This window comes from Tauraco erythrolophus, chromosome 6, assembly GCF_009769465.1.
Source record: "Tauraco erythrolophus isolate bTauEry1 chromosome 6, bTauEry1.pri, whole genome shotgun sequence".
Taxonomy (NCBI): domain Eukaryota; kingdom Metazoa; phylum Chordata; class Aves; order Musophagiformes; family Musophagidae; genus Tauraco; species Tauraco erythrolophus.
The window spans coordinates 53144756-53157722 of record NC_141470.1 but is presented as its reverse complement, the minus strand read 5'-3'; the positions used below and the strand labels follow the sequence as shown (position 1 = coordinate 53157722).

Below are 12967 nucleotides of genomic sequence, written 5' to 3'. Positions count from 1 at the left end.
AAGTAATATGGAGTGGCACACGGCTAACCTATGGCCCAGTGCTCCCTTCTTTACTGGAATTAAATTAAGAGTGACACCACTGAAGATTGTCACTAATCAGAATTATTTTAGTAGCGTCATTCTCTGTGAACGGAAACAGGAAGTGGAATGTATTAATCTTATAACTTAAATTCACACTTCCCTTCAACCTTCTCAGTGGTTCTGAAGTTAGACATTAAAAAAAAAAAAAAGCACCAAATGGCTGGGCACGAGTATCTGTTAGCCTACAATCATGTGAGTCAGGACTGACCCCATTGACATTAAGAAAGTAAAGCTGATGTGTAGCTACATCAAAAATGAATAATGACCTGCATCATGAACGTGGTGATGTAGATTGTGCATAAGATTCTAGGAAAAACAGATTAAATGAAGTCTGACATTCCACCAGCTCAGTCACCACAGTTCACTGAAAAGCTCCCAACTTACGAAGCTGAGCTATATCTTTGCTGGACTTATGGCAGAGGGATTCTGCTTTAAGTGAATTATTGACACATAAATTCACGTCTGCTGTTACTATGCTGACAACAATATCATTTGGTACTGACACTTCATACCCTGTGGATATTAACTAAATTACCATGACAGCCCTTTTAATTATCCATATTCTTATTGTATAGATTGGTAAGTGAGGTAAGAACTACAGTTGCTCACCAAGGCCATACATTAACGCTTTCAGGCATTGTCTGTGAGGAAAATGGAATTTGAATGCATGCATTTCTTCTTGACGTTAAATAGACATCTGGATTTTATAAACTTTTCTGTAAGGAATGTCCTTGCTTTGGGAAGAGTTCCTGTGAATTTGCACTTGTATTTTGCCTGCAGAGCCACCAGGAATTCTAAGTGAAATATTCAATAACAATAACACACAGCGTGGATTGGAGTCCGGATGAAGACATTTACTTTTCACTATGTTATTTCTGCACAGTGAAAAGTACCTCTCCTGTAACACTGCAATTTTAAAAAGAACATAGATGTCCACTTTCATATGGTAAATTTGGTCCAGTTGGGACAAACACATCTGGAGAGGGAATGAAAAATATTCTAAATTTTTAGCTATGTAAGAATAATGAGGCAAATACATAAATGATTGAAGTACAGGACATTGTAGTCTCTACATGTAAAAGTTTCCTCATTTCTCCAGAGGGTTGTGATTTGAACACATAGACTGAGTATTTCAGAACAACCTAAGGGATTAGGTACCTACATTTTATTATCATAAAGTGATAGGACCCTGAACTTATCCAAGCCTTTTTGTGAAGCCCAGCCTATAGGCCAGTCATTGTCATTGTTTTCCTTTATCTTGAAGTGGATCTTCAGCAATGCAGGGAGGTACTACAGGAAATGATACCATGAAAAGCATTCACACATAGCAATGCAAGCTCATCCAAACTATGGCTTTCATGAACATTGGTGGAATATTAAAAAGCATAACATCTCAGGGCCAAATTTTCTGGAAATTAAGCTCTTTGCACAGGGTCAGGGCCCTAAGTTTACCAACAGAGTCCGAGGTCTTTTCTCCTGTTTCCTTGGAGCTTGTTTGCCTATACAGAGGCCAGTACTGACATGGTGTGTCCATGGCCCGCCTCATACCTTGCTGATCCTAACTCTGCCTTCCTGACTTGGCTTCCCGGCTTGATCTCAGACGTGCCTCATTACTATGGATTTGTCTGGTGATCACAAAGCTGTAGGTCAACGCTGGTTACCATCACTGGGACGTGCTCTGTATGCCTTGTTGGGGTGCAGTGGGACTGCATGACTTCTCGGTGAGGATGCTACCCAGCCTGCCTGGCTGTCACCCTCAGCTCCTGGTTCCCCATCCCTTGCAGAGCAGCCAGCTCTCACTGCTCCCTTATGCATAGGTTAAATTTGAATCAGTTTTGTTTCTTAGTTTTAGTTTTCATTATTCTTTACTTGAAATAAATTAAAAACCACAATAGAATTAACCTTCCAACCTTTCTGGCATGTGAAAGGTCTAGAAATGAACCACTGAGTTCTTTTTTCCATGAAGTTACAGTGAATCTTGGTTCTGCTTTTATTCCAGTGCTGCAGTGAAATTTCACATTCTGTTGCAAAACACATAGGTCAGCACACGAACAAATCTATGGTTAAGCAACTGCTGCTTGCATATTTTTTCCTTCATAATAGATAAGGTATTACAGAAAAAAAACCAACACATCAAAGCAAAACAAAATCCAGCAAATGAATTAATGGAAACAAAGAAGGGAAGGGAACATACTTTCTTAGAGAAGAAGGCAACAGCCAGAATAGTGACATACGCATTTAGAACATTTTATAAGATCACAGGACAATTCTGGTGGGAAGGGACCTCAGGAAGTCTCTAGTTCAACCTCCTTCTCAAAGGAAGGTCAGCTATGAGGCCAGACCAAGTTCCTCAGGGCTTTGTCCAGTTGGGTCTTGAAAACCTGCCAGGATGTAACATGCAGAACGTCTTGCTGCAACCTGCTCCACTGCTTGGCTGTCTTCATAGTTCAAAAGTTCATAGTTCATAGTTCAAAAGTTTTTCCTTATATCAATTCTGACCCTTCTTGTTGTAAGTTAGTAAGTTATGTGCATGATTTCTTGTCCTCTCACTATGCATTCTCATGAAGAGCTTGGCTCCATCTTCTCAATATCTTCTCTGCAGGTACTGCAAAGCTGACATTAGGTCCCTCAAAACATTCTCTTCCCCATGCCAAACAAGCCCAGCTTTCTCAGCCTCTCAATTTCCCCTCTTGGATTGTGAAATTGATTGAAAGTATAAATAGACACAAAGAGGAACTCATGAAAACAAGTGAAATGGAGAAATTTATCATTTATATGCAGAGGGATCTTCTCATAAGAATTTCCATATTCCTTGTAACCACTGTGTACTCGTCCTCCAAGTATAATGTCAGACCTAGAAGTGTGCTGAAAAAGTGCTGGTCAAAATCTTTCCACTATACAGACTTGGTAGAGGGGGATTCATCAGATGTAAACAAAAAAATTTTCCCTATGAAACTGGACAATCACCATAACCAAACAATCTTCCTGGTAACTGAACAAAAGTGAAAAGGTTGTGAGAGGAGAAAAAAAAAGACTTTCCATGGTGTTTTAACTCTTCTCAGAGGGATGAGTGCCCACCAGGGAACCACACAGCAGTTGCAGGGGCCTGTGCAGGACCAGGTTCCTGAATTAGTTGGACTTTTGATTTGTACTAACTTCAACCCTTCTAAAATGTGGGTTCTTTTGCTGCCATTCTTATTGTTTGTTGGTACATTCATGTTCTTTGGTGGTTTGTTATTATTGCTTGTTTTTGTTTTGCTTTCTTAAAAACTGGCGGAGTGAGAGCTCTGGAACCTCTAGCTGAGGCCTCCATGTGCAGTTAAGTAAATGGATATAAACCTTGTTGCTCTACTGACTCTGCAAATGTAAACACACTTCAGATTTCAGTCATAATAAGCAAGTTTGAAGGCTGATCCTTTATGCTGTGGAGATGTGAAACTTCACCTTTCAATCCTTCCCTTTCTTCCCTGCATATATCAGGAAAAACTTCATTCGAGTTAAACCACCCGTGGCTAGAATTTGGTTCTTTATATGTACTTGAAGTAATGAAACTGCAACAATCTGACACTCAATACTGACATTGTAATGAAACTGCATGACACGTGGTTATTGTCCTGGTTTTGGCTGGGATAGAGTTAGTTTTCTTCTTAGGAGCTAGAATAGCATGATGCTTTGGATTTAGTATGAGATTTGGTATGAGAAGAATATTGATAATACACTGATGTTTTTAGTTATTGCTGAGAAATCAAGGACTTCACTTGAGGGAAGAGATGCCATCTAGAGGGACCTTGATAGGCTTGAGAATTGGGCCAGTGCAAACTGCATGAGCTTCAACAAGTCAAAATGCAAAGTCCTTCACCTGGGTTGGGCCAGTCCTAGGCACAAATACAAACTGGGCACAGAGTGGGTTGAGAGTAGCCCTGAAGAGAAGGATTTAGAGGTGTTTATAGATGAGAAGCTCAACATGAGCCAGCAGTGCACTCATGCAGCCCAGAAGGCCAACCGCATCCTGGGATGTATCAAGAGAAGTGTGGTCAGCAGGTCAAGAGAGGTGATTCTCCCCCTTTACTCTGCTCTTGTGAGACCCCACCTCGAATACTGTGTCCAGTTCTGGTGTCCCCACCATAAGAGAGACATAGATCTGTTGGAACGTGTTCAGAGGAGGGCCACGAAGATGATCCAGAGGCTGGAGCACCTCTGCTACGAGGACAGGTTGCAGGAGCTGGGATTGCTCAGCCTTGAAAAGAGAAGATTTCGAGGGGACCTAATAGCTGCCTTCCAATACCTGAGGGGAACTTACAGGAAGGCTGGGGAGGGACTTTTTACAAGAGTGTCCACTGACAGGACAAGGGGAAATGGGTTTAAGTTGAAGGAGAACAGATTTAGATTAGATCTTAGGAAGAAATTCTTCAGTAGGAGGGTGGTGAGACTTTGGAATAAATTTCCCAGAGAAGTTGTGGATGCCCCCTCCCTGGAGGTATTCAAGGCCAGGTTAGACAGAGCCTTGAGTAGCCTGGTCTAGTTGAGAGGTGTCCCTGCCCATGACAGGGAGGTTGGATTAGATGATCTCTAAGGTCCCTTCCTGCCTATGCCATTCTATGATTCTATGATCTTCCCATCACCTACATTGGCCAACGAGATATTCCACACCATACGATGCCATGCTCAGCATATAAACCTAGGGGAAGAAGAAGGAAGGGGGAGACATTCGGAACTACAGAGTTTGTCTTCCCAAGTAACCGTTACGTGTGGTGGAGCCCTGCTTTCCTGGAAGCGTTTGAACACCTGTTTGCCAATGGGAAGTAGTGAATGAATTTCTTGTTTTGCTTTGCTTGTGTGCACGGCTTTTGCCTTTTTGCATTTGCTTTACTTATTAAACTGTCTTTATCTTAACCCATGAGTTTTCTCACTTTTACTCTTCCCATTCTTTCCCCCATCCCACCAAGGGTGGAGTGAGTGAGCAACTGTGTGGTGCTGAGTTGCCAGCTGGGGTTAAACCATAAGTTATACATAACAATATATATTTTCCAAAGAAAACAAAAGCTGAAAAGCTTAAGAGCAGTTAGTACCCATCCACATGAAGTAAACAAGTTTAACAAGTGGCTAATGTTAAGGGTATGCTGAAGAAGAACTTGAGTCATTGCTGAAACACAGGAACCATCATAGCAGAATAAATTACACCACGAAATTAGAGAGATTTACTAGCCTCCCTCTGCCTGCTCCTTTGTCAGTCATTTGAACAATCTCCATGTGTGTGCTTGTGCTTCATTCATTTCTATCACAGTACTGATTTAAAAAAAAAAAATCTCACATAAGGCTCCTTCCCAGCTAAGTTTTAGGCTTCTATTAAAAACGGAAAACAAATCCCTAGGTTAATCCTCCAGCTGAGCACACGTATGCCCAGCACGCGGGCTAGCTAATAAGCTGCGACAGAAGGCAGTTCTGTGGGGAATACCCAGTAATTTTGTCGGCGTGTCATGGTCATTTTTCTTGACTGTGCCTTTGTTTGTTGTCATTGACTTAGGTACCATGACTGATTTAAAGATATGTTTTGATACTCTGTTGATTTCATTGACCCTGTAATAAGTTCTTATTAGCTCCAGCCACTGGTTTCACTTAGATTAGTATCTGTGACTTTTGGGGTAATCCCTAGGGGAAGAATTTTTCTGTCTTTCCTCTGTAGGTTATCCAGTTTTGCTCTGAATGTGCTCTCTCCTGCATTTTTGACAAGTCTCTGTTTCACAGGAAGCTCTGTAGGTGATCAGCACACTGCTCTTTGTAGCAGAACTGCACAGAGCATGGTCTTTTGCTTGGTCTCCCTTGCACCTTCGTAGGCACAAGCAACACTTGAGCAAATTCAGTATATCTGTTCGTGCAGTTTCACTCACAAAGCAGTAAAGAACGGGATCAGCAATACAATTCAGACTTGTTAAGGCCTGTGTGATTCTGTAAACCTTATACATTGACTGCAAAAGCTGTGGGTCAGTGGTGTACGGTTCTTTGACGCTGCGAATAAGTAACATAACGTGATAAGGAGTGAAGAAAACAATGAGAGTAAGTGTGATATTCAGAATAAGTTTCCTCACTTTTTTCTTTTCTTCGTCTATTGTGGCTTGATTACACCTCACTACTTGGTAGATTTTATGGTAGCAAAACACAATGATTGTCAAAGGGACCAGGTACCCTGAGCATATCCGCCATAAATTTATCCATGCCTGCCACCGTTCCAGGGGGTATTTATCATAGCATAACGTATGATTAGTGAAATTGCAAGGATCGTGGAATACTTCTTTGTTCACCAATATGACTAAATTCAAGATGCTTTCCAGAAGCCAAACAATTACGCTGACAAGCAACGAAAATCTTCTTGTGCGCAAGTGCTGGAGCTTCAAGGGGTGAACTAATGCCAGGTACCTGTCAACAGAGATGCAAGCAAGGAACGCAGCGCTGGTGTAGAAATTCATATACATAAGGAAGGCAGAAATCTGACAAAGCAAGGCAGACCACCTCCAGTTATCTCCATGCCAGGCATAATCAATCCACAGAGGTAGAATTAGAGAGTACAAAAGGTCAGCCAGGGATAGGCTGAAGAGGTAGACTGCTAACTCATTCTTTTTCCTCACTTGAATGCAAGATACATACAAGGACATGCAGTTGATGGGAATACTGATAATCATCACAATGCTGTACACAAATGGAAACAAATACTTATCCAGGGCGTGATCATCATGGCACTTAGCAGTGGTGTTCATTGTTCACCCCGAGTTGTATTTCTGGGCTAATTCCAGCCTGGATGCAATAAAAATCCCTCTGTAGTCTGATGGGTTGTCATCTGTTCGTTCTTCGGGATCTCAGTGGTAAGATCTAGCCTTCTGTTACCAAAAAGCAAAAATGTCAGCTATAACAATGTTTATGTTAGGTTTTATGGGCTTCTTGGTGGGCATCTTCTTTAGAAGAAAGAAACTGTATTTGTAGGAGATCAAAGGTTTTAAACACTCCTGGAGGGACACATGCATAGAAACACAAATGTCTAAGGTGGCCAAGGTCAGCCAGATGCAAGCTTCTACAGCAGAAGCAGATGAGTAGCTAAGATGCTTCCAGAGGGGTAGGGTCCTGCAATCCCAAGTCTTTCTTTTGAGAAGGTCAAAGGAGATCTGAAAGTGCACCACAAGTAACAGTTGCAGTTCCTGTCACACCGGTGAGCAGAATGGGGTTTTGGCCATATAAATATGGCAGATTTCTTATCCCCAACACCCTCCTCCTCTCTAAGTCAGTGGAGAGACAAGGATAAAAAGACAGGGATTCAGGTAACGCTAGATGTTGGGATCTGCTCAGAAGAGGACAATGTGTGGCTGGTATGTCTCCCTATTGAGAATCACTCTCTTGTCTTCTTGCATCCTCACACTTCCCCACTTCCTCTCCTCTCCTTTGTATGCGATTGCCCAAGAACTCACCAACTGTGCTATTCCAGCAAAGCTTACTGCATGTCCCAGGAACCCTCATGTGAAACCTGGCAGGCTATTGGGTTCCTGAACACACAGGAGAATCTACCAGGGTATCGTTTAGACTCCTGTGAACTTAAGACTCTTAAGAGTATAAATTTTCATTTACACTTCTTTCCTCTAGGAATTGCAGTTGCCATTTATGAGTTTATAAACCCATCAGCAATTAAGTTTCTTATAGGCATTATCAGGGCTGTGGGTTTCAACATGAAAATACCAGTAAATGGCAGCCCTGACTAAAAGAGTGGGACTGGAGGAGTTGTGTGTGTGAGTCTTAGAAGCACTTAGAAGAGTTGACCTTCAAGTAAGAAAGGGTATACAACCATAGCCATGAGAGAGCTGGTAGTCACTGATTATATCACAGCTCTGACACTCAGTAATACTCTTCCCCAAAGATCTAATTGTTAAGTTCAGGAAATATGAGAATATTTCTTGTGGTCCAGTTCTACTGCCAAAGCTACTAACTTCTTAAGAGACTGCCTGTGATAACTCATCTGTGGTTTGAGTCTAGACTGTCAGCAGAGGAGGCGAAGAGATTGTACAATGAGTAGGTGGCAAGACAGCACCATCTACAACTGTTTCCACGTAGAAAGACCGCATGCAGGGATTTTTCCATGTGGTAGACAAATGCATTCTGCCTTTTATGGGTTTGATGTGTGTGATGTGTGTGATGTGTGTGTGTGTAGGTTTGTAAGTTTGTCAGAGAAACCCAAGTAAGTTTACTGCCTGTGTTGAAAGGTTATTACATGGATCTCTTTTCCACAAAAAAAAACTTTCATGTATATTCAGAAAAAAGACAGGAGCACTGACACAACTAGTCAGAAAGCACATATTTTACTAGCCACTGCTTTATTTGATCAAGTTGGCTCACTTTTCATAGTTAGAACCAAATCCATTCACAGGCTTGAAAGACAAGGAAAATTCTTGTGGACTTCCCAGTTTGGTCCACTGAGAAGCTTTACTTCCATGACGACTAATTAAAAAAGATGCAATGTCTATATTTAAAACAAACATAAGATTCTGCTTTTCAGTGTGGGTTAATAAAACCACACAGTAAATAGGGCATCGTAAGCTTACCAGTACTGATAAGCATCACAAATTAAAAATATAGCTCTAGAAATTGGATCCCTGGGTTTTGCTGACCCACTTCTTGCCAAAAGCAAAGCAAACATATGCACACTGACCAGATGAGTAAAAGATAAAATACCTACCTCTTCTTCTAATCACATTTTAACATCTTTTTTTTCTATGACAGGTCTCTTCATCTCTAACTGGCAAACGTGCCCTTTCAGAAGCATGTGTGTAACGCGGCAAGTGTATGATGAGGCAGTGTTTACTAGTCACACGACTGAGAAACTGGAATTCCTTCTCCCTCCTGCACAAACTCTTTCTCTATTGTTAGTCAACTTGTTATATTACAGCCTCATCATCCTTACAAGCTCCCGACTTGTCTCCATGTTACTCACAACAGCTCCTCTCACAGTTAATCAGCTCTTTCACATCTACTCACAGACCAACAAACCGATTTCTTCACACCACCCACCTTCTTTTTCTTTAGCTTTCTCTTTTTACCTCATTGTTTCTAGCAGTTTTGCTCTGTTGATCTCAGTGATCACAAGGCAAAATACTTGTCTGAATACACCTTGCTGTGCTCTTCTGCCATCTGCCTTAAGGAAATAACATTTTAAGATATAACTGGATAATGGCAGGCTGGGACACTGAAGATGAGATTCAAAGAAGAGAGCTGAGACTACATGAAATTTGCCTCCTCAGCAACTTTTCCTGTCCTTCATGTTCACAGGTCACTGCACCCTGGCGTTTTCTTTTAAACAGTTTTATCAATAGTTTCTATGAACAAAGCCCAGGAGGCTGTCTAAAATTCCTCAGGTAGTCCATGTCCCAGCTTTGATGACACATTGATGCTACTTATACAAGGACATGCTTTCAATGAGAATAATAACAAGTGTGTCATTCTGGCATGTATTGATGACCTATATTGAAGTGTGTCAAAGAGCCAGCAAATGAAGTATACCAGCGTGCTGCAGCTTCCTGCACAGAAACAGAAAACTGTTCGGCCCCAGTTACAACACATTTCATTACAGTTACTTGGGGCCTTATCTCAGGGAAAGTGGTCCATATCACACTTCTCTGCTTAGTTTTTTTTCTGATAATTAGGACTATATGATACAAAATTATTTGTCTTACCTGAATGCATGATCTGAAACATTCCCAGGTTTTCTCTCAGCTACCAAGCGTACCTGCTGGTTTTGCCCAGGAAGGTGGTACTGGCTTACAGCTATCCTAAAACACAATGTTTGATATTTTTTCCCACTGATCGTTAATTTTTTTCTGAAAAACTACCGAAGAATTTCTGTTTAATGATACAGTCTAATGGTTTGACTTTCATGGTCTAAAGTCACTGTGACTAATTGTGTACACTTGTGGCTTATTTTATAGACTCGTTTTGGTATCAGATGTGTTTCTAATAAAAAAAAATAAATCTCAACAGTATTTTTTTCTTTTAGCCACATTATTCAATGATTATCATTGTCCCTGTCCCTTCATCATTTTGCTACAGAAAACCTGCTGTACAAGAACTCAGAAAAAATACAATACAACTAGGAGTCAGATATAAAATTTAGAGAAACAGACTCGCAAATGTTACACTTCAAGTAATGTATGCAAACAAGCCTGTAAAGGAACATTGTGAATGTTCCTGGAGAAAAATACTCATTACATATTGTATTTGTATTGATGCATTCCTACAGTATCTATTCCAGATTCAAAGAGAGGTTTATGCGGTCTCTCCATGTATGACATTTTGAAAGTAACAAAGTATAAAGTTATACTTCCATAAGCACAAATACAAAATGATATTCCATACTCTTATCCATAAACAACTATCTAAGAGAAGCATGGAAGAGTCTTTTTTATTTTATTCTACCATAGCCTGGGAAATTAGGAAAGATGATGAAGATTGTAAGGACTTTGTGTTATTAACAGAAAAGTTTAATCACTAATTAAACCAAAAAATCTTCCATTACTTAATTAACACCAGTTTAATTTTGGAAACATCTGCAACTGATACAGTTCACTCTTTATTTCAAATTCAAGTCCATAAAAGGCAAATTGTTGTAAGCAATACTTATTATAATGTGGTAAGTTTTTGCAAGTACTTTTCTTTTTAAATAAGTTTTAGGGGAAGAAAACGACGTTGTGTGAGCTAGATCTGTGCAGTAGCTGCTGTACCGGTGCTGTTGTATATCAGCCATAAGATGAAAGGACAGATGGTTTTCTTGATTTCTTTTTTCTCTCAAAATGATGTCAACAAAGTAGATTGCTTTGTGTTCTCAAAATAAGTTATACTGCCAAGCTGATTTCCTCAAGTACAAGGACCTTTCATAGCAGGTTTTTTTCTTAATGAGCAGATCTCAAAACTTAATTCTGAAAAACATCACATTTTATGAGACCTGAAATATGTCTTTCAGTAACATGGACGTTTTTGCTTAAAATGAACAGCATTTTTCCTCATGTAACAGTAAATTTCAGTTATGGTTCTCTATAAGATTCTGTAGAGACTCAAACAGGTCTAAAAGAGCACAGTCCCTCTAACTTTGAGATACACTTTATGGACTCTTTCACAGAGTACAAAAATTCTGTTAACATGAGCAAACAGAAAAAAAAAAAGCTATGTTTTCTAGGATGTTTGCCATGCAGTCGAGTATTATTTTGCTATATCTTTGTAAACCTCATGTTTTCCTCTATAAATACATGTACATACTTAGTACTCTAAGGAGTTACTTTTCGCTCAGCTTTTTTTTCTGCTAAGTTTTAAGCATTGCTTATATTCACATAAATAGTGCTGAGTATCTTGTTAGTGCCATAAAATATTAAAGAACAATAATACAAGAGCTACAGGAACCCCCTGTGAGGCCTGAGGCATTTTTTTGCAGTAAAGACAGGACAGGTCAAAATCCTGAAAACTCACCCCAAATACTATTCTTCTCCATCCTTCCTCCCTTTTCTATGCAACAGTTATACTGATCTTGAAAATACCATTACAGCAATAAATCAAGCTGGCGTGTCTTTCCTCATTCAATCTTTTTGTGTCATTTGCCCCTTCGCCTCATGTTTCACTTGTACTGGAGGTGAAATACTCCTTCTCACAAAGCAATCTTTTCCAGCCTCTTTTGCATCCCTTCTTTTTGTTGTAGGATGTCAGCATCACATTAAGGGAGAGACAGGTTGAAATCTGTAACAGAACATGTTGTGTATCTGACTTCTTGGAGTTTGAACACTTACCTAGGCAGCCATGCGTCTCCGCGTAGCAGTTTCACTGTGATGCCATCGGTAGTGTAACCCGTGTGTGCTTCTGAGAAGAAAAACTGTCTCATTTGATAAAGCAACAGGAAGTGCGCAAGTCTTTTCTTTTTTTCTTTTTTTTTTTTTTTAATATCTTGTTAGTCTAAACTTATCTATGGGAAAAAAGGAAATAGTTCCGTAAAAGTATGCAAAAAGGACAGTATCAACCTTGGTAAATCTAGGAAGACTTTTAGCAAGTTTATAAAAGTTTTATAAAAGTTTTATTGAAAATATTGCCTAATTACATGAGTGGAGTGTATTACAAACTCCTTATCTAGGACACAATACCTTCTGCACAGAAAACACACCACAGAAATAAACCACTGTGGCGTGTATATGCATTTATTTGTGTTTGCTTGTATATGTTCGAAACACAGTGCCTTTTTTTGATTGAAGGACTTGGCACTTGCCTTTCCCAACAAATTTATCACAGAATTAAATAAGAATCCACCTAAGAATAGCCTATAAAAAAATATATCATAAGGATTTTAGAAGTTTGTGCGAAATGAATTAATTATTTTCAGTTTCCATTACTGTTTTTTTCCTGTTTGCCTATTGATGGAAGGAAGTTTGTAAACAGTTTTGTTAAAAAAGGATAACAGAATTTTATGCACTGCAACAGGTTGCATATTTATGTATTTTTATATAAACTGAATCTGCTTTCACAGGAGTGATTCCTTTAACAGATAATTCAATTAGGTGGAAAATTGTCACATAAGCAGAGTTTCTCTTTTCCTTCTGTGATCAGAATAATTTATTGTGCGCTCTGATTCTGCTTGGAATGATTCAATCCTGCTTCTAAGAAACTGGGTACAATTTCACTTTAAATATACATACATTGGGTAACACAAAAACTTGCCTGGTTGATGATTCAGATGCTAAGGAGAAATGAAACAGATAAGCAAATTTAAAAGCTCTAAAATAGGACATACTGACTTCCTTGAGAACAACACCAGGCAGCTCTATAATATTTAACCACTGGATGCAGAGATTTGGTTCCTCTTTTTTTTCCAGCCAGAGTA

The 12967-nt window shown here is 39.6% G+C and overlaps 1 protein-coding gene across 1 annotated transcript; it reads right to left on the bottom strand.

The window, feature by feature from the left end:
• Nucleotides 1-5684: 5684 nt before the first annotated feature.
• Nucleotides 5685-9871, bottom strand: GPR65 (G protein-coupled receptor 65). The gene is made up of 2 exons (XM_009980329.2): nucleotides 9789-9871; nucleotides 5685-6953 (listed from the first exon to the last, which is right to left on the bottom strand). The coding sequence occupies exon 2, from the start codon at nucleotides 6831-6833 to the stop codon at nucleotides 5766-5768; it is 1068 nt and encodes a 355-aa protein (XP_009978631.1). The 5' UTR covers nucleotides 6834-6953; nucleotides 9789-9871; the 3' UTR covers nucleotides 5685-5765.
• Nucleotides 9872-12967: the final 3096 nt, after the last annotated feature.